The 24,143-nt window shown below is 41.4% G+C and overlaps 1 protein-coding gene across 2 annotated transcripts in view; it reads right to left on the bottom strand.

Moving 5' to 3' along the window:
* Positions 1–1,106: 1,106 nt before the first annotated feature.
* The window catches only part of SLC17A8 (solute carrier family 17 member 8), a 39,508-nt gene continuing 16,471 nt past the window's right edge, over positions 1,107–24,143 (bottom strand). The window contains exons 7-12 of one of the 2 annotated variants that reach the window (XM_069955454.1): positions 22,884–23,023; positions 20,756–20,905; positions 17,840–17,972; positions 17,566–17,676; positions 5,058–5,185; positions 1,107–2,683 (exon numbers count right to left, since the gene is read on the bottom strand). In XM_069955454.1, the coding sequence (XP_069811555.1) occupies positions 2,345–2,683; positions 5,058–5,185; positions 17,566–17,676; positions 17,840–17,972; positions 20,756–20,905; positions 22,884–23,023 (1,001 nt within the window). In that variant the 3' untranslated portion in view covers positions 1,107–2,344. The remainder of the gene's footprint in view (positions 2,684–5,057; positions 5,186–17,565; positions 17,677–17,839; positions 17,973–20,755; positions 20,906–22,883; positions 23,024–24,143) is intronic. The other variant, XM_069955465.1, reaches the window with a different exon arrangement.

Raw genomic sequence — 24,143 nt, 5'->3', positions numbered from 1 at the left:
AATCAGTGTGTATGTAGGATAAGTTACAGTTGCAGCTTTGTGACCGGACCCTTACAGACGGTCTGTTAATGAAATACAAAAATGTAGACTATACAATACCCATAATGTCCAAGTAGATTGATCAATTAAAAATAACACACAAAGATCAATATTGCTGTCCCAGTGTTCATTCAGTTATTTATATATCCCACTGCCAACACAAAGTGCTGGTCTTAGTTCCATGTACCAACTGTGTCAGTCCTTGCATTACATTTAGTTTGTCGGTTCCTATGGACATTCCTTCTCTCCTTTTGTCTCATTATATGTTTATTTGTTCTCATTACTTACCATTTTACTTGGTGCATTCCAAGCATATTGGAGCATATTTTGGTGCAATATATAAAGAGTATTATAATGATTTATAATATAACCATGTGCATGTGAATCACTCAAATTTGTATGATTCTTATAAGGGTTGTCTGATTTTTATCCTAATTATTTCCCTTTGCTGTCCACAGGAAATTGGTAATTTAAATACAAACCGGAAGTGAAGAGAGGCCATATTTTTTAGTAGGTAAATTACTAATTTTCTGTGCCCAATGAAGTGAAATAATTTACAAAAAAAGGTACATAGGTACGTATAGCAGAGACAGACACAGACAAGAGTAGGCCCTTTAGCAAGAAAACTATATGGGGCCCTTGCTCTCAAAAAGCTCATTACAGAGGTCTACCACTTCTACCACAATCCACCAGTATGCACAAGCAATCAAATCTATTGGGTCATTAAGCCGATACTCCACAACACATTACAGGCCTTCCCAATTAACTCTTTACTTCACATTAGTCTGGGAGGACCAAAACCTTGCTACTCTTGTTGCTACCACTGTGCATAATTTTTCTACCAATCATTAATCTGGACTTTATACTGTTGAATGAAAAAGTAAAAAAAAAAACACCAGCAAATGCTCATAATGAATGTGCAATGAAGGGCTATAAACATTAAATACAGTACAACAAAATACACTGAAACAGGACATGTTTAATGAGTTGCCTCAAATAATACCTATTTTATATGAAATACAAAAATAGGAATCTGAGATATGAAGAAACAAAACATGGGGGCTCCTTCATATATTTATAGAATTTACTCTATCTTTATTGAAATGACAGCTGAATTGTTGATGTAGTGTATCTTTAAATATTAACAAAACATCCACACACATGTTTAAAAAGAGACATGGTAACTATTCTCACAGTCATGCAGATTAATGTTGCATAGCATGGTAAGTCAGACTACTATCAGACTGCCCTATACCATTGAATGGCATAGGAAATCAATGGCCCTTATATACTATTTTTAATCCGATCAGGAGTAGTGGCTAAATTTTGTGACTGTGCCAGATTGATAAGAAAAACCCAACTTAGCCAACAGTTTGCATGGAAAATAAAAATGGGTTGGTGCTTTCAGATGGGACACCTTCAGCAGGACACAAGGGAGCCTGGACAGGTAAGTATAACTTTAATATTTTCTATACAAAGCAAGTGCTGCCCGGACATCACTAACAATGCCTTTGTAGCACAATTCTCGAGCTGTTTAATAGGCTCTGTAAGCCAGGACCGGGACTCTGGCATCTACTTATGCTCTTGTGCATTGCTTGGTATAGTCTTTTGTAGCTAGAGCTGGTATTTTGGATTGGATTGCTTGGTATTCTGACCTCTTTGCCTCTCCTTCTTACCTCTATTTTGTCTACTGTTGTTGTACTGTTCTGCTATGTTTGGTTTGACCTGTATCTGCCTGACTATTCTCTATTGTGTTTGCCTCTCTTGTCTCGTTCTGTGTTTCACTTACCCTGCATAAGTGTCTGTCTGTCCCTGTATTCCATCCAGGTTCTGGGTTGTCCTTATCATTAGTATAAATGGTTCTTCTCTCTTATAGCTTTTTATAGTTACATAAATTAGTACGAAATCTCTAAATTCTTTAGGAAATAATGTTATTATAGGGTAGTGAAATGGTGGCATAATGTTTTTTTTTTGTTTTGTTTCGTTTAAAAAAAAAAAACTATGTAAAAACGACTACCTCATTCATAGGTTATGATTATTCATTTAAAATCAGCTGTGCGCCAGAATATTTCACCAGATTGATAAATCAGTTGAGGATAGCAATGCCGGGCAGGGGAAAGCAAATGTGGAAAATACGACACTAATAGTAAACCAGGGCCAATATGTTCAGTGGGCAAACTGGGCAACATTCTCCACCTCATTGACATTTAGTAACGATCAACCAATCAAACTAGTTTCATAGTAATACTTAATGGAGGTCTTGTTAACAATACTTCACTTGAACATAACTAATGTTTTTGCATTATTAAGAGTCCTGAAAATTTCCATTCTCATATTGATAAGATTGTTCATCAAAGTCCTGGGTCATGCCTTTCTGTTTCCTCCAGCCAGCTTTGCGCACATCATTGCTATTAATGGTAGCACCGTAAGTGGTCTTTTTACTTGGACTGGTGAAGGATTCGTTATTCAGTTCAGTTTCTTCTGCTAATTCATCATTGTCTATAATGCCACATTTATCATCACTAAGATCCTCGGGATCTGCCCAGTCCTGCTTATCTCCTGAAGCAAAAATGCCATAAAATATAACACCACTGTAGTGGACTAAGGCAGCAATCAGAAATACGTTTTGCCATTCTTCGCGAGTCTACAAAGAAAATAAAGGCAATATCATTATAATATACCAATATTGATAGAATAGCAATAAATTATTAATTGTCATCTCACACTGAATCCTACAAATTGTTATCATACATCACGCACTCCAAGTACTTTCCACCATGTGTTGCCCCCTCAAAAACATTTTTTAAATCCACCATTTCCTGAACCATTATGAGTCAACAAAATGCTTGTATATCTCCCAGCTAAACTACTGCAATATCCCGGTCTGTTGCCATTTAGCACTCCTCCACATTTTCAATCCACTGTCAACTCAAGTTCATGTAATCTGGCAATTCTTTAAGCGGCTGCTTATTGCCCAGGAAACTCATTTCAAAATGCTAACAATAAGAAATGTAACTTCTCATTCCCACAAGATCTTTATATCTCCTCTCCTCTTGTCTGCTCCTCCCATCATCTTCAATATTTTACCCCTGCCCTTCCATACTCTGGGACTCTGAACGACTAACGGCCCTATTCCAGCGGACGATTATCGTTCGCATAATCTTTAACGATTGACAAACTCAAACGACCGCTATTGCAAAAGACCTTAAAACAATCACTCATTTCCATGGAACGATAATCGTTACTTATTTAGCTATTTTTTCGCTATTGTGTTCGTATCTACTGCGAATAATCGAATGACGTCTTATTCAATGCGAACGTTTTGCAAACGAGCAACTATAAAAATAGGTCCAGGTCTTATAAAGTGATCAACGATTTCTCGTTCGGTCGTTAATTGTTAACTGCATTTCAACCGAACGATTATCGTTTAGATCCGAACGATTTAACGATAATCTGAACGATAATCGTCCGGTGGAATAGGGCCCTAAGGCATGCAAAGGAATTGCCAGCTGTGACAACTGTGACTGCAGCATTTAAGGGGTTTAGCAGAAAGAGAAAGGTGGGGGAGTCTAAGACAGTCAATGCCTAATAGGTTTTCCAGTCAGTAAAACGCTGATGCATAAAACACACAACAATACAGGAGCGTTACAATGTTTTATGTCAGTGATCAGAGAATTCATTGTGATCTAAAAATAAAGCTTATTAAAGAAATTACATAAAATTCTCATATAGTGCACTAATACATAGGCTATGTTCACACATTTCCATCAGTCTTTTGGTCAGTCTTTTTTCAACCAAAACCAGGAGTGGGTTTAAAACTGTGCAAATCTTTCCATTATAATGCCCTATCAGTTTCACTCTTGGTTTTGGTTAAAAACAGACTGACCAAAATACTGACAGAAATACTATGTGTGAACATAGCCATACACACAATTATTTGGTATTACTGCATTCTGATACATGAAATAAAGAGCAAATGTTACTTATCCTACATCATAACCACAGCAGGTAGATTCCTAATATTGTTAAATGGAATCTATCAAGTCCGTAATAGGTACAGAGCTGCAGACACAGGCAGATAGGTGGTAGGGTGATAAAACAAGTGATGCTTCTGTCTTTGTTATAAAATTGTGTTTTTCCTTGGAAGCTGAAGTGCCACAGCTATGATCTATCTGCTTGTAGCATTTTCCTTGCAAGCTAAAGTGCCGCACCTGCCTGCAGCTCCACCTGGTAGGGACCTGATGGATTCCATTTTAAATTATTATATAAATTATCTAAGTCTTAAAGAGACTCATTTAGCAGGTTTATGGTGTCCTAGTTATGGGTAGCATAAACTAGCGACAGAGAAGCTGAACAGAATGATGTATCACTTACATTGTTCTATGCAGTTGACTGAGAGATATCCTCCTGTATAACATGGACAATAAGTAGTCCTCTCCATTATGTGCATAAGCCCAGTAGTTTTAGATATTCATGAGAAACAGAAAACTCCGCCCACCAGCTGCTGATTGACAGTTATCTATCCATGCTGTGTATAGGCAGTCACCTGTCAACCAGCAGCTGGTGGGCAGGAGAGGGATGTGGCAAGAATCCTATTCTCCTGCACATCAGGAGGATGGTGGAACAGAATGACATCAGTAATACACTGGTCTGTTCAGCATTTCTGTCACTAGTTTATGCTGCCCTCATTTAAGGCGGCATAAGCCTAGCAACAGATTCCCTTTTATTAAAAATTAGTTCCTCAGCATTCAAAAAAAATTTTGATGAGCTTTTAGCAAAGCCGTAGTGCGCTGTTACGTCATGGGTCATCTAGGGGTTAATTGTCTTAAACAAGTTCACTGGGTGATAAGAATGTGGCAAGTTGCATTTTAATGTGTCTACGAGTTAAACTATTAGAATTGAATATACTATATATAGAGAGTGTACGGTATTATATGCTATACATATTCATCTTCCATTGCAACTGTAATAAAATCAGCATGTCTTGCATCTATAATGTCACTGCACTGAAAATTTACCTTATGCTTCGTCATACCACCGACAATTAGTGGGCACACCATTCCAGATAAGGTTCCAACCCCATTAGATATCCCCATGAGAATGCTGGCATATCTTGGTGCGATGTCCAGATGGTTGACGTTAAAACCTAAAACAAAAAAGTAATGTGGCTAATAAAGACTAATAAATTTTACTGATCAAATTATATATACAACCACTGGCAAAATAAAATATACCTCAAACAAATCAAAGTGATATTTGTTAAATTAATCATATATTCTTCCAGGTCAAGTAGTGCGGAAAAATTATGTAATTTGCAAGGAGAAGTACGGCAAAATTTTTTATTAAGGTATTGTATTGTCCCCCAAAAGTTATACAAATTACCAATATAAACTTATTACGGGAAATGCTTATAAAGTGCTTTTTTCCCTGCACTTACTACTGCATCAAGGCTTCACTTCCTTGATAAAATGGTGATGTCACGACCCGACTCCCAGAGCTGTGCGGCTGTGGCTGCTGGAGAGGATAATGGCAGCTGGATGCTCAGTGTCCCTCCAGTGCCCTGTGTCCCTCAGTGTCCCCCTGCCATCATCCTCTCCAGCAGCCACAGCCGCACAGCTCTGGGAGTCGGGTCGTGACATCACCACGTTATCCAGGAAGTGAAGCTTTGATGCAGTAGTAAGTGCAGGGGAAAAAGCACTTTATGTGCATTTCCTGTAATAAGTGTAAATTGATGACTTGTAAAACTTTTGGGGGGCAATACAATACTTTAATAAAACTTTTCACCGGACTTCTCCTTTAAGGAACTTAAAGAGAAGTTGTCTAATAGAGGCAAACCATCTGGCTTTAACAAGACAATGGACAGAATGTAAACGAGACAATGGAAAGGATGTACCTGTAAACTGGGCAAGCTTTAGGATAAAAAATGTTTAAGCAAATATGTCCTGAAAATAACAAAAAAAAAATCAACAAAATAAATGGGATTTACATAGAAACACCAAAGGGAAACCAGAACTTTCATCTACACAGAAGGATACAATGGGAAAAGAGAATGATCATAGTCATATTCACCGATGAATCGACAATCTGAACTTTGGCGGAACTTTGTCTTATAAAGATGATGGCCTAAAGACTCTCCCTATTGTGTTGTTGCTCAGGTAAAGGACCAGATGGCAATGGTTACCTTAGGAGTCAATGCAAAGGTGTACAGAGACATTTTAGACACTTTTATTGTTCCATTAATAAAAAATAAGCTTGTTATTTTTTCAAGATCATATAAAACATAGAAGATTGCTTTCAGTAAAAGACCAGAGATAGATATATGTTTATCCCAGGCATGTTTACATTTAGTCCCAGTGGATTTACCAACCACATCTGCTAGAAGTCTGTTTTAAAGCGACTCTGTACCCACAATCTGACCCCCCCCCCCCCCCCATACTGCTTGTACCTTCAGATAGCTGCTTTTAATCCAAGATCTGTCCTGGGGTCCGTTCGGCAGGTGATGCAGTTATTGTCCTAAAAAACTACTTTTAAACTGGCAGCCCTGTGCCCTTTGGCCGTGGCTTACATTGTGTATTCATTAGGCTGGCACAACCTCTCTGTCCCTCCTCCCCACCTCCTCATCATTAGGAATGCTCCAGGCAGATTATGTCCTATTCATCATCTGTGAGAGGACGGCACATGGGCTGGATCGTTAAGCAGCTGTGTCGTTTTCACTGCAGAGGAATAGGAAAAATGTTGAAGAGGGTGGGGAGGAGGGGCGGAGAGGTTGTGCTAGCCTAATGCATACACAAACTAAGCCACGACCAAAGGGCACGGGGAACCAGTTTAAAAGTAGTTTTTTAGGACAATAACTGCATCACCTGCCGAACGGACCCCAGGACCGATCTTGGATTAAAAGCAGCTATCCGAAGGTACAATCGGTTTGGGAGGGGGGGGGCAGATTGTGGGTACAGTAACATTAACCCCTTAACGACCGCGGGCGTATATATTTACGTTAAGGACGCTCTGAACCGCGGCGGTCCCGGGTGCCGCTTGTAGCCCGGGAACGCAGGTATTAGCGGGCACGGTCCGATCGCCGTGCCCGCTAATACAGTAATCGGATTCAGCTGTCAAAGTTGACAGCTGCATCCGATTACCGTTTGCAGCGTCATCCCTGATCTCTGTTTCTGAAGCCGGCCGGGGACTGCTCCAAGATGGCGCCATCCCCGGCTCGGCACTCGTTTACTTCCGGCTGCAGCAGCCAGAAGTAAACGAGTGCCTATCTCATGGATCTCTGCAGCATATCTATAAAAAGCCCCCTCCCCTAATAAAAGTCAGAATCACCCCCCTTTTCCCAGGTTATTAATAAAAGTAAATAAATAAATAAATAAACAAACATGTTTGGTATCGCCGCGTGCGTAATTGCCCGAACTATTAATTATTCACATTCTTGATCTCGCACGGTAAACTGCGTAAGCGCAATAAAAAATCCAAAAGTGCAAAATTGCGCATTTTTGGTCGCATCAAATCCAGAAAAAACTTAATAAAAAGCGATCAAAAAGTCGTATATGCCCAATCAAGGTACCGATAGAAAGAACACATCATGGCGCAAAAAATGACACCTCACACAGCCCCATAGACCAAAGGATAAAAGTGCTATAAGCCTTTTGAGCGATTTTAACCCCTTAACGACATCGGGCGTAAACTTACGCCCTCGCGCCCTGGTACTTAGCGCATCAGGGCGTAAATTTACGCCCGATGTTTCCCCGATCGCTGCGTGTTCACACACAGCGGTCGGGGAAGATGGCCTGCTATAAATCATAGCAGGCCATCATAGCTTCACGGCACGGGGGGTGGTTAACACCCCCCGTGCTTACGATCGCCGCTATTGGCTAATCAATTCAGATCAGCCAATAGTGGCGATCGGAACCTTTCCGGGTCATCGGTGACCCGATGACCCGGAAAAAAATGGCGGTCGGTGCTGTCCGAGGACGGCGCCGACCGCCATTACTGTAAAAAGTAATGTTGATCGCCGTGCCACCGGCCCGATCGCCGTGAACGGCCGGCCGGCCGTTCACGGTGATCGGGCCGGTGGCACGGCGATCAGAGTCCCACAAAATAATAAATACCTGCCCTGGACCCCTCAGCTAGGTAGCGGAGGGGTCCTGAGCAGGTATTTGTACATTACTCACCTGTCCCGGGCTCCTGATCGGCGGCTTCCGGGTTCGCGGCGTCCTCCGTCATTACGTTCGGTCTTCGGGTCTTTCCGGCGGTCCCCGTCGTCTTCTCTCGGCTATTTTCGGCTCCAGCCTCGTCAATTTCCGGATTTTGCGCTCTGCTGCCCCCTAGCGGCTGATATGTGTAATACACTTATCAGCAGCTACAGGGATATTCAGAATATAGAAAAAGTTTTTTTTTTTTTTTCCAAATTATTTTTTTTCTATTTTCCGCACCCTATCGCCGCTGAGTGTTGATCAGCATCGCACGAAAGTGCGCTGCTAATCAGCAACTCCTCCTTTTTGGCGTAGGGTGTTTTTTTTCTGTATTCTACTGCCACGGTCTGCTTATAAGTGTCGCGCATAAGTGCGGCATTTATCAGCAACGCCTTTGTTGGCGTAGGTTTTTTTTTATACTTACTGTAAAAAAAACACGTAAAAAACACTACATTACATTGAATAAAGTTTGACACTACACCACTACATACCCCATATACTAGTCCCCATATAAAGATGGCCCCCAGGGTGTTTTCGGTATCGGACGCATACGCTATTGTTGCCTCCGACACCGAAACAGCCAGTGAGGATGAATGGGGGGATCCTTCTTTCCTCCATTCATCCTCATCATCCAGTAACGTGTCTGGGGGTAGCGTAGCGTACGCTGCCCCCCAGACACGTCTTTTCCGCCAGTACCGTCCCAATAAGAGATGGCGGTATGGAGTGAAATTCTACTAACTCTGTGAGAGTACCTCAGGGTACACTTACAGATTTGGGGTACGTGCACACTGCGGAATGGCGAAGGATAACCCTTTGTGCATTCCGCAGCTGGCACCCGCCGGCGGACTGATGCGGGCGCGCGTCTCCACCCGTGTCAAAGACTCCATGTTATGCATGGGCGGATTCCGTCGTCCGTCCAAAGAATGAACACGTTGGACGGAGAGCGGAATCCGCCCGTGCATAGAATGGAGTCTATGACACGGACGGAGACGCGCGCCTGCATCACTCCGCCGGCAGGTGCCAACTGTGGAATGCACGAAGGGTTATCTGTCGCGATTCCGCAGTGTGCACATACCCTTAGAGTGTATGAAGGGACACCCGAATCCAGCCCCAGATGCCCCCTCCCCCCCATCCTCGGAACAAGTGGAAAGATCGTCCGGGAACTGATCTTCCCACTGCTGGATAAAGGTCACCACCTGTACGGGGATAACTTTTATACCAGCGCCCCCTCTTCCGGTCCCTCGCTGCCCTGTAGCTTGCGGCACGATCCGAACATATCAGAAGCAGTAATAGCGCCCTAATATTTAGCAGCCATGGAGCGGACCCAGCGCTTCTGGATATGTGGGACCCCGTATCGCACCAGGACAACATTTTCCAGGTGACGTCCCCCACACTGGAGAAAGGGAGACCCCAGAAGAAGTGCAGAGTGTGGGGTAACAGGGGGATCAGGAAGGACAACATTTACCAGTGTGACACCTGTCCTGATCCCCCGGCCTCTGCATACCGGATCGCTCCAAGGCGCACCACACGTCACTGGAGTTCTACATTATCTAAATTCTGTCCCTTATTCCTATTTCAGGGGTCACGTTGGTCCAGGGATTATTCTGATCGCCATTATGGAGTCGGGGAGGAATTTTTCCCCTGTGATGAGGCTACTGTCGTCTGCCTTACGAGGGTTTTTGCCTTCCTCTGGATCAACACAGGTTGAATTTGATGGACACCTGTCATTTTCAACCTTATAAACTAATAATTGGCCTAATACCCCCAAATAAATTAGAATTGTCCCTTTTCCCCAGCTAAATAGGTATGGCCGCCATTCCCATTAGAGGATGCCATGATGCAATTACAAAGCCTCTGTGCTGCCAGGACAGTAGAAACCCCCCACAAGTGACCCCATTCTGGAAACTACACCCCATAAGGAATCTAACAAGGGGGGCAGCGGGGATATGGCCCCCTGGTGACGGCCACATTTGGGACGTGAAAATGAAAAAAATGGTATTTTTTATTTTCTCGGCACATGTTTTACGTAAGTGCCTGTCACCAGTGGGGTCCATATGCTCACTGCACCCCTTGTTAGATTCCTTATGGGGTGTAGTTTCCAGAATGGGGTCACTTGTCGGGGGTTTCTACTGACCTGGCAGCACAGGAGCTTTGTAATTGCGACATGGCCTCCATCCTCCATTCCAGCCTCTAAATGGCGCTCTGTCCCTTTGGTGGCTTGCCCTGTGCCCATATGGCACATTATGTCCACATGTGGGGTATTTTCGTACTCAGGGGAAACTACCCTACACGTTTTGTGTTAATTTTCTTTTTTAACCCCTTGTGGAAATGGAAAAAATCAAGGCTAGACCAACATTTAGTGTAATTTTTGTAAAATTTTTACTCTAAATCATTAATCTTGTCATGATTTTTTCATTTTCACAAGGGGCTAAAAGATAAAAAAAAAACACTAAATGTGTAGAGCAATTTCCCCTGAGTACGGAAATACCCCACATGTGGACATAAAGCGCCATGTGGGCGCAGGGTAAGCCTCCGAAGGGAAGGAGCGCCATTTGGTTTTTGAAGGCTGGATTTGGATGGAATGGATTTTAAGGGGCCATGTTGCATTCAAAAGGCCTCTGTGTTGCCAAGACAGTTGAACCCCCCCACAAGTGACCCCATTATGGAAACTACACCCCTCAAGGAATGTAACAAGGGGTGTAGTGAGCATATGGACCCCACTGGTGACGGGCACAAATGTGGAACAATGTGGCGTGAAAATGAAATATTACATTTTTTACACTATAATGTTGGTTTAGCCTTGAATTTATCATTTTCACAAGGGGTTAAAAGAGAAAAAAACACACAATATGTGTAGAGCAATTTCCCTCGAGTCCGTAAATACCCCACATGTGGACATAAAGCGCCATGTGGGCGCAGGGCAAGCCTCCGAAGGGAAGGAGCGCCATTTCGTTTTTGAAGGCTGGATTTGGATGGAATGGATTTTGAGGGGCCATGTTGCATTCAAAAGGCCTCTGTGTTGCCAAGACAGTTGAAACCCCCCACAAGTGACCCCATTATGGAAACTGCACCCCTCAAGGAATGTAACAAGGGGTGTAGTGAGCATATGGACCCCACTGGTGACGGACACAAATGTGGAACAATGTGGCGTGAAAATGAAATATTACATTTTTTACACTATAATGTTGGTTTAGCCTTGAATTTATCATTTTCACAAGGGGTTAAAAGAGAAAAAAACACACAATATGTGTAGAGCAATTTCCCCCGAGTCCGTAAATACCCCACATGTGGACATAAAGCGCCATGTGGGCGCAGGGCAAGCCTCCGAAGGGAAGGAGCGCCATTTGGATTTTGGAGGTTGGATTTGGCTAGAATGGATGATGAACGCCATGTCGCATTTACAGAGCCCTCGTGCTGCCAAAACACTGGAAACCCCCCACAAGTGACCCCATTCTGGAAACTACACCCCTCAGGGAATCTAACAAGGGGTGCAGTGAGGATATGAACCCCTTGATGACGGGCACATTTGTGCCATGAAAGTGAAAAAATGAAATTTTTCCCTTTCACGTCACATTGTTCCACATTTGTGCCCGTCACCAGTGGGGTCCATATGCTCACTGAACCCCTTGTTAGATTCCTTGAGGGGTGTAGTTTCCAGAATGGAATCACTTGTGGGGGGTTTCCAGTGTCTTGGCAGCACGAGGGCTCTGTAAATGCGACATGGCCCTTGAAATCCTTTCCAGTGAAATTCAGCTTCCAAAAGCCAATTGGTGCTCCTTCCCTTTGGAGGCTCGTCCTGCGCCCCCTTGGCACTTTATCGCCACATGTGGGGTATTTCCGTACTCGGGAGAAACTGCGCTACACATTTTGTGTCTTTTTTTTCCTCTTATCCCTTTAAGAAAATGAAAAATTGAAGGCTAGAACAACGGTTTAGTGTAAAAAATAAATTTTTCTTTTTTCACGCCATATTGTTCGGAAAATCTGTGAAGCACCTGTGGGGTCCAAATGCTCACCGCACCCCTTGTTACATTCCTTGAGGGGTCTAGTTTTCTAAATGGTGTCCCTTTAGGGGTGTTTTTTAGGTTTTGGCACCCCAGAGCCTCTGCCAACCTGAAGTGGTACAGTCAGAAATGACCAAATATAACGGAGGCGTTGAAATTCACTAGGCGCTCCTTTGTATCTGAGGCTTGTGGTTGCGTCAAATAGCGCAATAGGGCCACATATGGGGTATTTCTGTAAACTGCAGAAACGGGGCAATAATTATTAGGGTGCATTTCTCTGGTAATAGGTTTATAATTATGAAAAATATTGGATTACAATAAAATCTCTGCACAGAAAATTAAAATTTTCAAATTTCTTACACACTTAGCTTTTATTTCTGTGACTCCCCTAAAGGGTTAAAACACTTTCTGGATATGCTTTTGCAGAGTGTGGGGGGTGCAGTTTCTGAAATGGGGTGCTTTGTGGGGCTTTCTAACATACAGGCCCCTCAAATACACTTTGAACCTGAACAGGTCCCTAAAAATATCTGATTTTGAAATTTTACTGAAAATTTGGAAATTTGCTGCTAATGTTTTAAGCTTCCTATTGTCTAAAAAAAATTAAAGATCGTTTAATAAATGCCGCCAACATAAAGTAGACATGTTGCTAATGCTATTTAATATATAATTTATGTGGTATAACCACTTTCTGTATACGCAAAAAAGTTTCAAAGTTGGAAAAATGCAGTTTTTCACATTTTTTCACATTATTTGGGTTTTTTTCATAAAGATTTGTTATGATTATCGACTCCAATTTACCAGAAATGTAAAGTACAATATGTCACGAGAAAACAATCTCAGAATCAGCCGGATAGGTAAAAGCATCCCGAAGTTATTAATGAATAAAGTGACACTGGTCATATTCATAAAATTTGTCTCTGTCATTAAGGCCATTTCAGGCTCTGTCCTTAAGGGGTTAAGGAACGTATATTTGTAAACAATGGTTTTAATTTTTTACAGGCCATCAGATACAAGAAAAGTTATACATGTTATATATCGTTTTAATCGTAACGACTTGTGGAACATATATAACAAGTCAGTTTTACCCCAGGGGCGAACGGCGTAAAAACACATATCCACTAAAAACAGTGTACATATCCACTTTTGCAGTGTACTTTATGCAAAAATTCAGCCTGTCATTGCAAAGTACAATTAGTGGCGCAAAAAATCAGGGCTCATGTGGGTTTCTAGGTGAAAAAATACAACTGCTATGGCCTTTTATGCACAAGGAGGAAAAAACGAAAACGCAAAAATCAAAATTGCCCCGGTCCTTAAGGGGTTAAGTATCTACTACTCTTTCAGAAAAGTAATATTTTCTCATGTTCAGTTTCTTATTAAAAACAATACTCCCCTTGCAGAGCCTTATTTAGACCCTTTATATATTTAAAAGGAATATGTCGCTTGCCATATTTACATTCTAAACTGCTGGTAGCTGTTAGGTCAAGGAGACACATGGTACTTTTCATATATCTGTGCTTCCAGAATGTAGACAAATACCTTTATTCTATAGTACAAAGATATATTAAAGGCACCATGGGGGAGATTTATCAAACATGGTGTAAAGTGAAACTGGCTCAATTGCCCCTAGCAACCAATCAGATTCCACCTTTCATTCCTCACAGACTCTTTGGAAAATGAAAGGTGGAATCTGATTGGTTGCTAGGGGCAACTGAGCCAGTTTCACTTCTCACCATGTTTGATAAATTCCCCCCATGTGTCTTCATGACCTAACAGCTTCTGCATCTAACAGTGTCAGCAGTTTGAAATGTGAACTACAGCTGACAGATTCTCTTAAAAGGTTTTTATCATGCCCCCTCCCCCTATTTCCCTTCAAGCACAGAGTAAAGAGTATCCCTTATGACATGGCCAGCAAATGATCCAGACTACAGTATATGATAACTTTTTATCATTCACTGTGTATAATGACAGCACCTGGCATCCTTGCCCAGTGATTTACTAATCAGCATCACATTGTAGACCTGGCAGGAAAACAACACAGTGAAGGCAATATTATTTACCTTCTACAATCAGATTCACCAGCCGGCTGATTCCCCAGATGTTATCAAGCACAAGATTCATTAATGAGAACAATGCTGGAATATTTGTGTCTTTGTTTGCAGAAATTAAAACAGGAGGCAACAATGATGGACATTTAATTACAAATTATCGTGTTTATGTATCTTTTTTAGCATCAGTGATGTAGAATAATTAAATTGGGTACTATGTGGGGGGATGTTGACTGTTCAAGATGCATTAGTTCTGGTAGTAGGTTGAAAAAAAAACATTTAAAGTGAACTCAACTAAAACAGCAAGTGCATAACAAAGCAATAATCTCTAATACCATTATAAAAAAGCAATAAAAAGCTTCCAAGAACTGTGGTTAATCTAGTGCCAACCTTATAACTGCATGTTATGCAGCTCACAGCTTCGAGCTAATCTGTAAGGAATAGATAGATAGATAGATAGATAGATAGATAGATAGATAGAAAGGAGATAGATAGATAGATAGATAGATAGGGAAAAGAAGCAGCACATGGAGGGTGCTAGCAGGTAAGTCTTGACCCATGCTCAATGATATATATAGGAGAAAATCCCACGGCACTCCAGCAGGTAAGTTCAAGAAATTTGTGAATTTATTGAAAAAACATAACACAGCAATCCAAGTGGCACAACTTTTTGACAGCTTCACGCCGCCATTCTCAAGCTGCCATTCTCAAGCCAGGCCCTCACAGTTAATGACAGGCTGCACCTGATTTCCCATTATATAAATAAAACATACAAAATAAATAAACATATACAGTTAGGGACAGAAATATTTGGACAGTGACACAAGTTTCGCGAGTTGGACTCTGCATGCCACCACATTGGATTTGAAATGAAACCTCTACAACAGAATTCAAGTGCAGATTGTAACGTTTAATTTGAAGGGTTGAAAAAAAATATCTGATAGAAAATGTAGGAATTGTACACATTTCTTTACAAACACTCCACATTTTAGAAGCTCAAAAGTTATTGGACAAATAAACATAACCCAAACAAAATATTTTTTTTTCAATATTTTGTTGCGAATCCTTTGGAGGCAATCACTGCCTTAAGTCTGGAACCCATGGACATCACCAAGCGCTGGGTTTCCTCCTTCTTAATGCTTTGCCAGGCCTTTACAGCCGCAGCCTTCAGGTCTTGCTTGTTTGCGGGTCTTTCCGTCTTAAGTCTGGATTTGAGCAAGTGAAATGCATGCTCAATTGGGTTAAGATCTGGTGATTGACTTGGCCATTGCAGAATGTTCCACTTTTTTGCACTCATGAACTCCTGGGTAGCTTTGGCTGTATGCTTGGGGTCAATGTCCATCTGTACTATGAAGCGCCGTCCGATCAACTTTGCAGCATTTGGCTGAATCTGGGCTGAAAGTATATCCCGGTACACTTCAGAATTCATCCGGCTACTCTTGTCTGCTGTTATGTCATCAATAAACACAAGTGACCCAGTGCCAATGAAAGCCATGCATGCCCATGCCATCACGTTGCCTCCACCATGTTTTACAGAGGATGTGGTGTGCCTTGGATCGTGTGCCGTTCCCTTTCTTCTCCAAACTTTTTTCTTCCCATCATTCTGGTACAGGTTGATCTTTGCCTCATCTGTCCATAGAATACTTTTCCAGAACTGAGCTGGCTTCTTGAGGTGTTTTTCAGCAAATTTAACTCTGGCCTGTCTATTTTTGGAATGAATCAATATTTTTGATGAATGGTTTGCATCTAGATGTGAACCCTTTGTATTTACTTTCATGGAGTCTTCTCTTTACTGTTGACTTAGAGACAGATACACCTACTTCCCTGAGAGTGTTCTGGACTTCAGTTGATGTTGTGAATGGGTTCTTCTTCACCAAAGAAAGTATGTGGCGATCATCCACCACTGTTGTCTTCCGTGGACGCCTAGGCCTTTTTGAGTTCCCAAGCTCACCAGTCAATTCCTTTTTTCTCAGAATGTACCCGACTGTTGATTTTGCTCCTCCAAGCATGTCTGCTATCTCTCTGATGGATTTTTTCTTTTTTTTCAGCCTCAGGATGTTCTGCTTCACCTCAATTGAGAGTTCCTTTGACCGCATGTTGTCTGGTCACAGCAACAGCTTCCAAATGCAAAACCATACACCTGGAATCAACCCCAGACCTTTTAACTACTTCATTGATTACAGGTTAATGAGGGAGACGCCTTCAGAGTTAATTGCAGCCCTTAGAGTCCATTGTCCAATTACTTTTGGTCCCTTGAAAAAGAGGAGGCTATGCATTACAGAGCTATGATTCCTAAAGCCTTTCTCCGATTTGGATGTGGAAACTCTCATATTGCAGCTGGGAGTGTGCACTTTCAGCCCATATTATGTATATAATTGTATTTCTGAACATGTTTTTGTAAACAGCTAAAATAACAAAACTTGTGTCACTGTCCAAATATTTCTGGCCCTAACTGTATACCGTAACGTGCATAATTGTCCGTCATATTAAAATATAACAACCGCCATCCCGTATGGCGAACGGCATAAAGTAAGAGGGAAAAAAGCACCAGAATTGCTGATTTTTTGTTACATTATATATAAAAAAATAAAAAATAAAAAGCAATCAAAATATCCAATCTACACAATTATGGTATTAATAAAAACTAGAGATCATGGCGCAAAAAATTTGACCCCATACAGCCCCAAAAGTGAAGAGTCACAGTAGGACCATTTTATTAATAATTAATTGCAAAAAAAAAGATTTAAAAAAAAAACAAAAAAACATAACATTAGAAAAACATTTTAGGGTTCCATCATACATGTTAGAATGGTAGAATAAAAGAGGTCATTACACAGTACACCTATTCCTGAAAAAAACAAGCCCTTACTTGGCCCTGTAGATAGGAAAATGAAAGTGCTAGAGCTCTTAGAAGGCGAGGAGGAAAATACGAAAACGCAAAAATGAAAATTGACGCGGTCCACTGGGTCATTTTTGGCTTGGTCCTCAAAGGGTTAAAGGCAGTGACAACTCATTTTATGGATTATTAGTACAAATAAAACTGATGTTTTTTCCCCTTTAATCTTGGTGCTAGATATTGCTTCTGTTACATGTGTTTGGTGATCTGACAGAAGGACATGTTGGAGCTGGTGACCCAGTGTCCATACAGGTTTTAAAACATACAAAGGTTTGACTACAATGAAACAGAATAGATTGTATATTTTTTTACATAAGACAAACTAATATTAATAGTATACAATGACCATTACAAGTACAAAATGAAATCATTAACAGGCTGGCAGTTCTCACCTGATATAGCAAAACCACTGAATCCTACTGCAAGAATGAGAAAGGAAATTGAAATGGCCTTAGTATGAGAGTAGCCAACCACCAGCAGAAGAGTGGCCTCCATTCCAAACCCTGCACAAGAATACAGTATACTGGTTACTATTTGTAGGTCACTTAAACCTATTGGATTTGTAATACTGTTCACTGTAAAAAGCCAAATTCAAATACTAATGTGAAAAACTATAAAACAATTACTAAAGTAAGGATAAAGGGACATAATATAATAATTTAATACCTCCACAGTTCATGATTTTTCTTACAGTTGTTGTGCTTAGTATCTGCTTGCTTCTTAACAAATCAGCCAACTGGCCTCCAATTGGTACAATGATTGTCATGACCATGTGTGGAACTGCAGAGAGTAGACCAACCTAAACAGGAACAGGAGACATTTTAGGGTCTGTCCACAGGTGTTGAAGTTGACATGGATTTCAGTATCCAAGAATCTATGATAAAATTTAGGTCAGACATGACCTGTGTCAACATAGCCTTAGTATTTTGTTACAGCTCATATAGTCATTGGTTTACTGCTGTCTGAAAAGGACGTCATACTAACACAGTAAAAAATGTAATATTAGAAAAGGAGAACCTTCACAAAATTATAAAAAACACATAGCTTAAATTACACTACATAACGTTTCTTGTACAGACAAAACATCTAAACACCAGTATGACCTCCCCCAAAATAACAATAATTTGGACTTGAACACTCATAAGAGTAGCTCACATCCAAGCAGCAGTTCTCTAGCCAAGAAGTGTAGCTAGGGTTATCATTTTTCTGGGGGCAAGGTCTCCAGATCACTGCCTCAGGCCAATTTAGCAGATTGTCGCTCCGTTTAATAAAAACAACTATCAGCCCAATCACAACAATCATTGGCTGATCGCATTTTTAGGTCCTGACCTAAAATCATTGCCCATCGGGCTATTACATGTAGTAATGCGCGGCTGGTGGCTTATTACTGTGAAGAAGAAAAAAAAATATACATACATCTCTACGCTCCCTGATGTCCTGCTAGCTTCCCCCCAGTGTCTGAAGTGACACGCCGCTCAGCCAATCACCGGGACAGTGCCGCAGCCTGTCACTTGAGACTCTACGGGAAGTGGGTTGAAGCTAGAAGGACATCAGCGAATGTGGAGAGGTATGTATAATTTTACAAGGGCTGCACGGACATCGCTAACAATGTCCAAGTAGCACTTGCTGCACAATTACCGGGCAGTAAGCAAGAACCCAATCTAGCAAATCAGTGCTCACTTACACCAAGTCGTTGGGCCATGTAATACAGCCCTTAGTCTCTTCTGTCAGTTTAGTCCCCATGGCAGGCAGGGAGCATGTTCGCATAGGATCATATAATGCTGCTGGTGGTACAATAAGTTCTTGGGTTTAAGGTGCAGTTACTTATTCACTCATTATTCACATGTTACATGTTTGTTGGATAATTTTCATCTCTAAATAACTATAATGGCAATTAAAGATTTCCTGCTATGTAACATTTCATTCCGTTTAACAATCAGGAAGCATTCAGTGTTAAACATGCACCATATAACATGCACATTTTATGTCACTAATTATTTGCCTTGTGAAAAATAATATACTGCATTCTGCTGAACATACTTAAAGGGGAACTCTGGATAAGGAAAACCTGTTTTCTATTAAAAGTACATTAAAAGTTATATAGATGTGTCTATATAATGTATTACCATATCTGTACAGTTTTGCCACGCTGGTAGCTGATAGAAATCCAGGAAGTGAAGAAAAATGGCCTCTGTGCCAATCCACATTGTTCCCACTGCTATTCCACCTTAGGAGACAAATCTTCCATGCCTCTGTCTCACATTGTGTGTGTTTGCTAAGATCAGGCTGATCATGATCATGCAGACAGGGGGCAGGGCGTCATGTCACAGGAGGCGGGGCTGGATCCCCCAATTCCCTGCGTGATCCACCATCTCTGACCAGCCAGAAGCAGGTGTTGCACTGATTTCTCTGTGCAGAAGTGTGCAGTGAAATTAGGGCTATGTTCACACATGTTGGAGTGTCACTGCAGTACTGCAGCATATTCACAAAAGTGATGCAGTAACACAAATAAATGGTGCTTAACAGCAGAGAGAATCAGAGTCTTATTGTGCAGCTCAACTTCAAAGATAAAAGATGCTTGATCATAATATGTGCATGGAAATGAAAAGAAAAAAAAATTAAAAAGTTCTTTATTCTAATATCAGCGTTAAAGGTAGAGAATACAGCGTGCTGTGTGGTGTTACAGGTAGAGAATACAGCGTGCTGTGTGGTGTTACAGGTAGAGAATACAGTGTGCTGTGTGGTGTTACAGGTAGAGAATACAGCGTTCTGTGTGGTGTTACAGGTAGAGAATACAGCCTACTGTGTGGTGTTACAGGTAGAGAATACAGTGTGCTGTGTGGTGTTACAGGTAGAGAATACAGAGTGCTGTGTGGTGTTACAGGTAGAGAATACAGTGTGGTGTTACAGGTAGAGAATACAGTGTGCTGTGTGGTGTTACAGGTAGAGAATACAGTGTGCTGTGTGGTGTTACAGGTAGAGAATACAGTGTGCTGTGTGGTGTTACAGGTAGAGAATACAGCGTGCTGTGTGGTGTTACAGGTAGAGAATACAGCGTTCTGTGTGGTGTTACAGGTAGAGAATACAGTATGCTGTGTGGTGTTACAGGTAGAGAATACAGTGTGCTGTGTGGTGTTACAGGGAGAGAATACAGCGTGCTGTGTGGTGTTACAGGTAGAGAATACAGTGTGCTGTGTGGGTGGGACAACAATGAAATGATAAAGTACTGCAAATAATTCAGTAACACAATGAAACTGCACTGTGTGAACACAGCCTAGATGTTCTGCGATAGATCTGGCCGGGGAATGTGCAGGGTGGAGGACTGTGATGAACAACTGAGGGAAAGCATTGTATTGTGTAACCAGTAGTGCATTCTGGGAACTGATCAACCAGGAAGTACAGAAACACAAAACAGAACAAACCCCCCCCCCCAAACTAATGGATTTTTGGTAGTTTTAAAACTGGGATAGATAGGTAATTGATGCTATATGCTTCTGCAGAAGATTTTTTTTTTTTAACCTCTACCTGGAGTTTCCCTTTAAGTTCCAACAAGGAATACTTTTACCCACTTAAAACACGTACCTTACTTATTGGGAAACCAAATACTTCTTCAAAGTAAGCAGGTTGGCTGATCAACAGTAGATAAAATGTCCAGCTTCTGCAGAAATTTGCAACTATGATTGCATAGACTGGCATTGAGGTAAAGAACTTCTTCCATGGTGTCTTAAATTTCTGGAAATATAAGCTACCATTATTATAAAAACAATTAATAAATATTTGTTAATGAGTGTATGTAACAGTATGAGATATTCTGGATTTTAGTTTTAAAAAAATCTTTAAAGTCGTCCCACGATATAAAAAAAGGCACACAGGCAGGGGAGGTGTGGGAAAATAATAAACAAAGTAGAGTTATGCAGCTCCTCTGAAACATCATATACCTGGCTGAGTGATTGCCTGCCACCCCAGTCACTGACTGGCTGAACGGCAGTTGCTCAGCTGGGCCATGACGCTGCAGCTGGTGGAGCCGGGTACATGACATACCTGGATTCCAGAAGAAGGTGACAACCGTTGGCCGTCAACAGGACCAGGGATCGGTGCTACAGAGGCACGAGGAAGAGTAAAGCCCTTGTTACACGGGGCGACGGAGAGGAGCAAAGAAGCGCTGTCAGCCCTCGTTTGCTCCTCATTACCTGCTTACTGCCGGCAGCAAGCGGTTGAGTACAGGGGGGGCCACGGGGAGTTGCGGGGGGGCTGCCTGGGTGATCGTTTGATCCTCTGGGCATCCCATAGAAGATAGCAGCAGTCTGCTGCTGCCGCTTCTATTCCACGGAGCGACAGCAGCAGATCGCTTCTATATTAGTCGTTTGTCTTTCAACATGTTGAAAGACAAACGACAGCAACGATTAGCCAACATCGTTCATGTCAGCTGATCGTTGCCTTTAGTTACACAAGACGATTATCGCCCATAACGGCAATAATAATTTCATGTAAGAGGGCCTTAAGTTTACTTGTTTATTATTTTCTCCCACCCCCTGCCTGTCTGCCTTTTTTCAATTTCATTGGATTTTCATTTGGTTTACACAGGTTACTATACTGAAAAGTTTTAATGTCCACAGTGTAACTTACCTTTCTACGATTTTAAGCAGAGATCTTGAAAAGCAATTGTCAAATCATATTAAAGTAGTTTACAGTAGTTTGTGGAAACCAAAACACTTGTTTAACTTAAAGATTTCTTATTTCAATCACAAATTTGTGCCATGCATTTATATATTTACTTACTGACCACCCCTTCCCTCTACAAGCAGTGGTCTGGCTGGTATATAGCTATAGTATACATATTTATGTATATTATAATATATACATAGGCCCAGATTTATCAAAGCTGCACCAGGCAAATACATGAAAATAACAGCAATTTTTTGCGTAGACCTACCATAGGGTTCTGAACACTAAAGGCCCTTTTACAACAAGCGATCATCCATATCCTGATCGGCTGATCGTTGTCATTTAACATGTTGAAAAAAATTGCAACAATAAAGACGGTCTGCTGACCGTCACCCCGAGTAGCAGGAGCGGCAGGGCAGCAGTAGACCGCCGCTATCTCCTATGGGCTCCCTGGGCGATCTAATGATGAAGAGGAAAGTTTTCTGCTCAAAATATCTCGTCAATTCAGCTCTGGCAGAATAGGAGCAGAATTGAAGCCCCAGTGACTTCTATAAGATTTCTCTTGTGGATTCTGCCTAAATAATGGACATGTCAATTCTTTGGGTGGAAAGCAGATCCATGGCAGAAAATTCTGCTTGAAAATTTTGCCAGGTTAACAACAAAGCGAAAATCCCATTGAACAGAATGGAATATTGCTCTGTTCATATTTTACAGGAGGAATTAAGGAATAAAGAGCTGATTCCGCTTCAAAATCCTTGCCTATTCCTCAGTGTGCACATAACCTTAGGGCCAATTCACACTGAGCAAATAGTCCTTCAAATTTCCATTTCCTGTCATTGATGAAGTACAGAAAAGCTGCTGAAGCGAGGACTATTGGTAATAACGTTATATTAGGAAGTTATAGATCTTGGGGCGATAGTTGAAATACCGTTTTCTTATACTGGAGTATCCCTTTATAAATGCCAAAGAGGAGAGCTCTGGTATGATCTGAATGAATTCCTTTAAGCTCTCTCTCCACAACATAATAGAATAATACTATACTTACACTAGATGTAACTAAACTACTGCCTTCTCCAATGCTGGTCTCAATGTATGATCTTTCTTCGGCAGTAATAGAAGGATGGGCAGCTGGGCTCTCTGTGGCATGTAGCAACCAGAATATGTACCAGATCATTCCAAAGAATCCTGCATGAAGGAGTTTTATGTATTAGTATGTTTACTACAGAAGCGTTTAACCATTACTGCAGTTCAGTATAAAAAAAAAGCATATTAAGGCTATGTTCACACTACGTCAGCTACATAGTAATCACGGCCATTGTTGCATATTTGCAACAATGGCTGTGATTTCTACGTAGCTTACGCAGTGCTGCCTTCTGTGGAAGGCCGGAGTGTATACACATAGGGGGACATTTATCAAAGGGTGTAAAATTTAGACTGGTGCAAACTGCCCACAGCAACCAATCACAGCTCAGCTTTCCTTTCAGCACTGCCTAAAGCTGAGCTGTGATTGGTTGCTGTGGCCAGTTTGCACCAGTCTAAATTTTACACCCTTTGATAAATCTCCCCCATAGTATACACTCTGGTCAGGATCCCTAGCAGCATCTTTTCTGAGACTGGCCAGGTCACAGAACGGCCGTTCTCTTACAACGTGTGAATATGGCCTTAATGTGCATGGATCATAGAGTTAATAGAAGGGGGTCTTCTATTCAGCAACCTACTCTATTAGAGTGAAGAGCACCTCTGACATATCTGCGTTCACACGTACAGATTTGATGGCGCAGATTTGAATCTGCAGCAGATCCAGAACAGATTTCATGGCCCAAATTAGATTCAAAGCAAATCTGCGACTTCAGATCTGCTGCAGATCCTGTACATGTGAACGCACCCCAACATGGATGGCACATTCATTTGTAAGGGAACGGTGTAATGCATTAATGACCTTGTGGTGGTTCTGCATGAGCACTGAATATTTAATGCTGGACTTCCCCAGAAATTTTACCTGTTCACTGGAGGTCACAGCTGGTATCATTATCATAAGATAAATGAAGGTTACAGGAAAAAAATGTTTACAAATTGCTGATAGTGTAGTTACGTACAACAAGGTGTGCAATTTATATATATTAATTTATTTATATAACTGTTTTCTGACATACAGTATATCTGGCAAGCCTGTGTGCTCCTGCAAAGCATTTCCTTGTGGCTATCACTGAGCTGTGGGCACCACAGGGGTGTCAGCTCTGATGATCTTATTGGCTTGTAGATTTCGGGATTTAGGACTGTTATAAATTATGGTAAACCAGGCACG

This window comes from Dendropsophus ebraccatus, chromosome 1, assembly GCF_027789765.1.
Source record: "Dendropsophus ebraccatus isolate aDenEbr1 chromosome 1, aDenEbr1.pat, whole genome shotgun sequence".
In the NCBI taxonomy this organism is placed as follows: Eukaryota; Metazoa; Chordata; class Amphibia; order Anura; family Hylidae; genus Dendropsophus; species Dendropsophus ebraccatus.
Note: the sequence above shows the minus strand (reverse complement) of the source record. Positions and strands in the feature narration are given on the sequence as shown.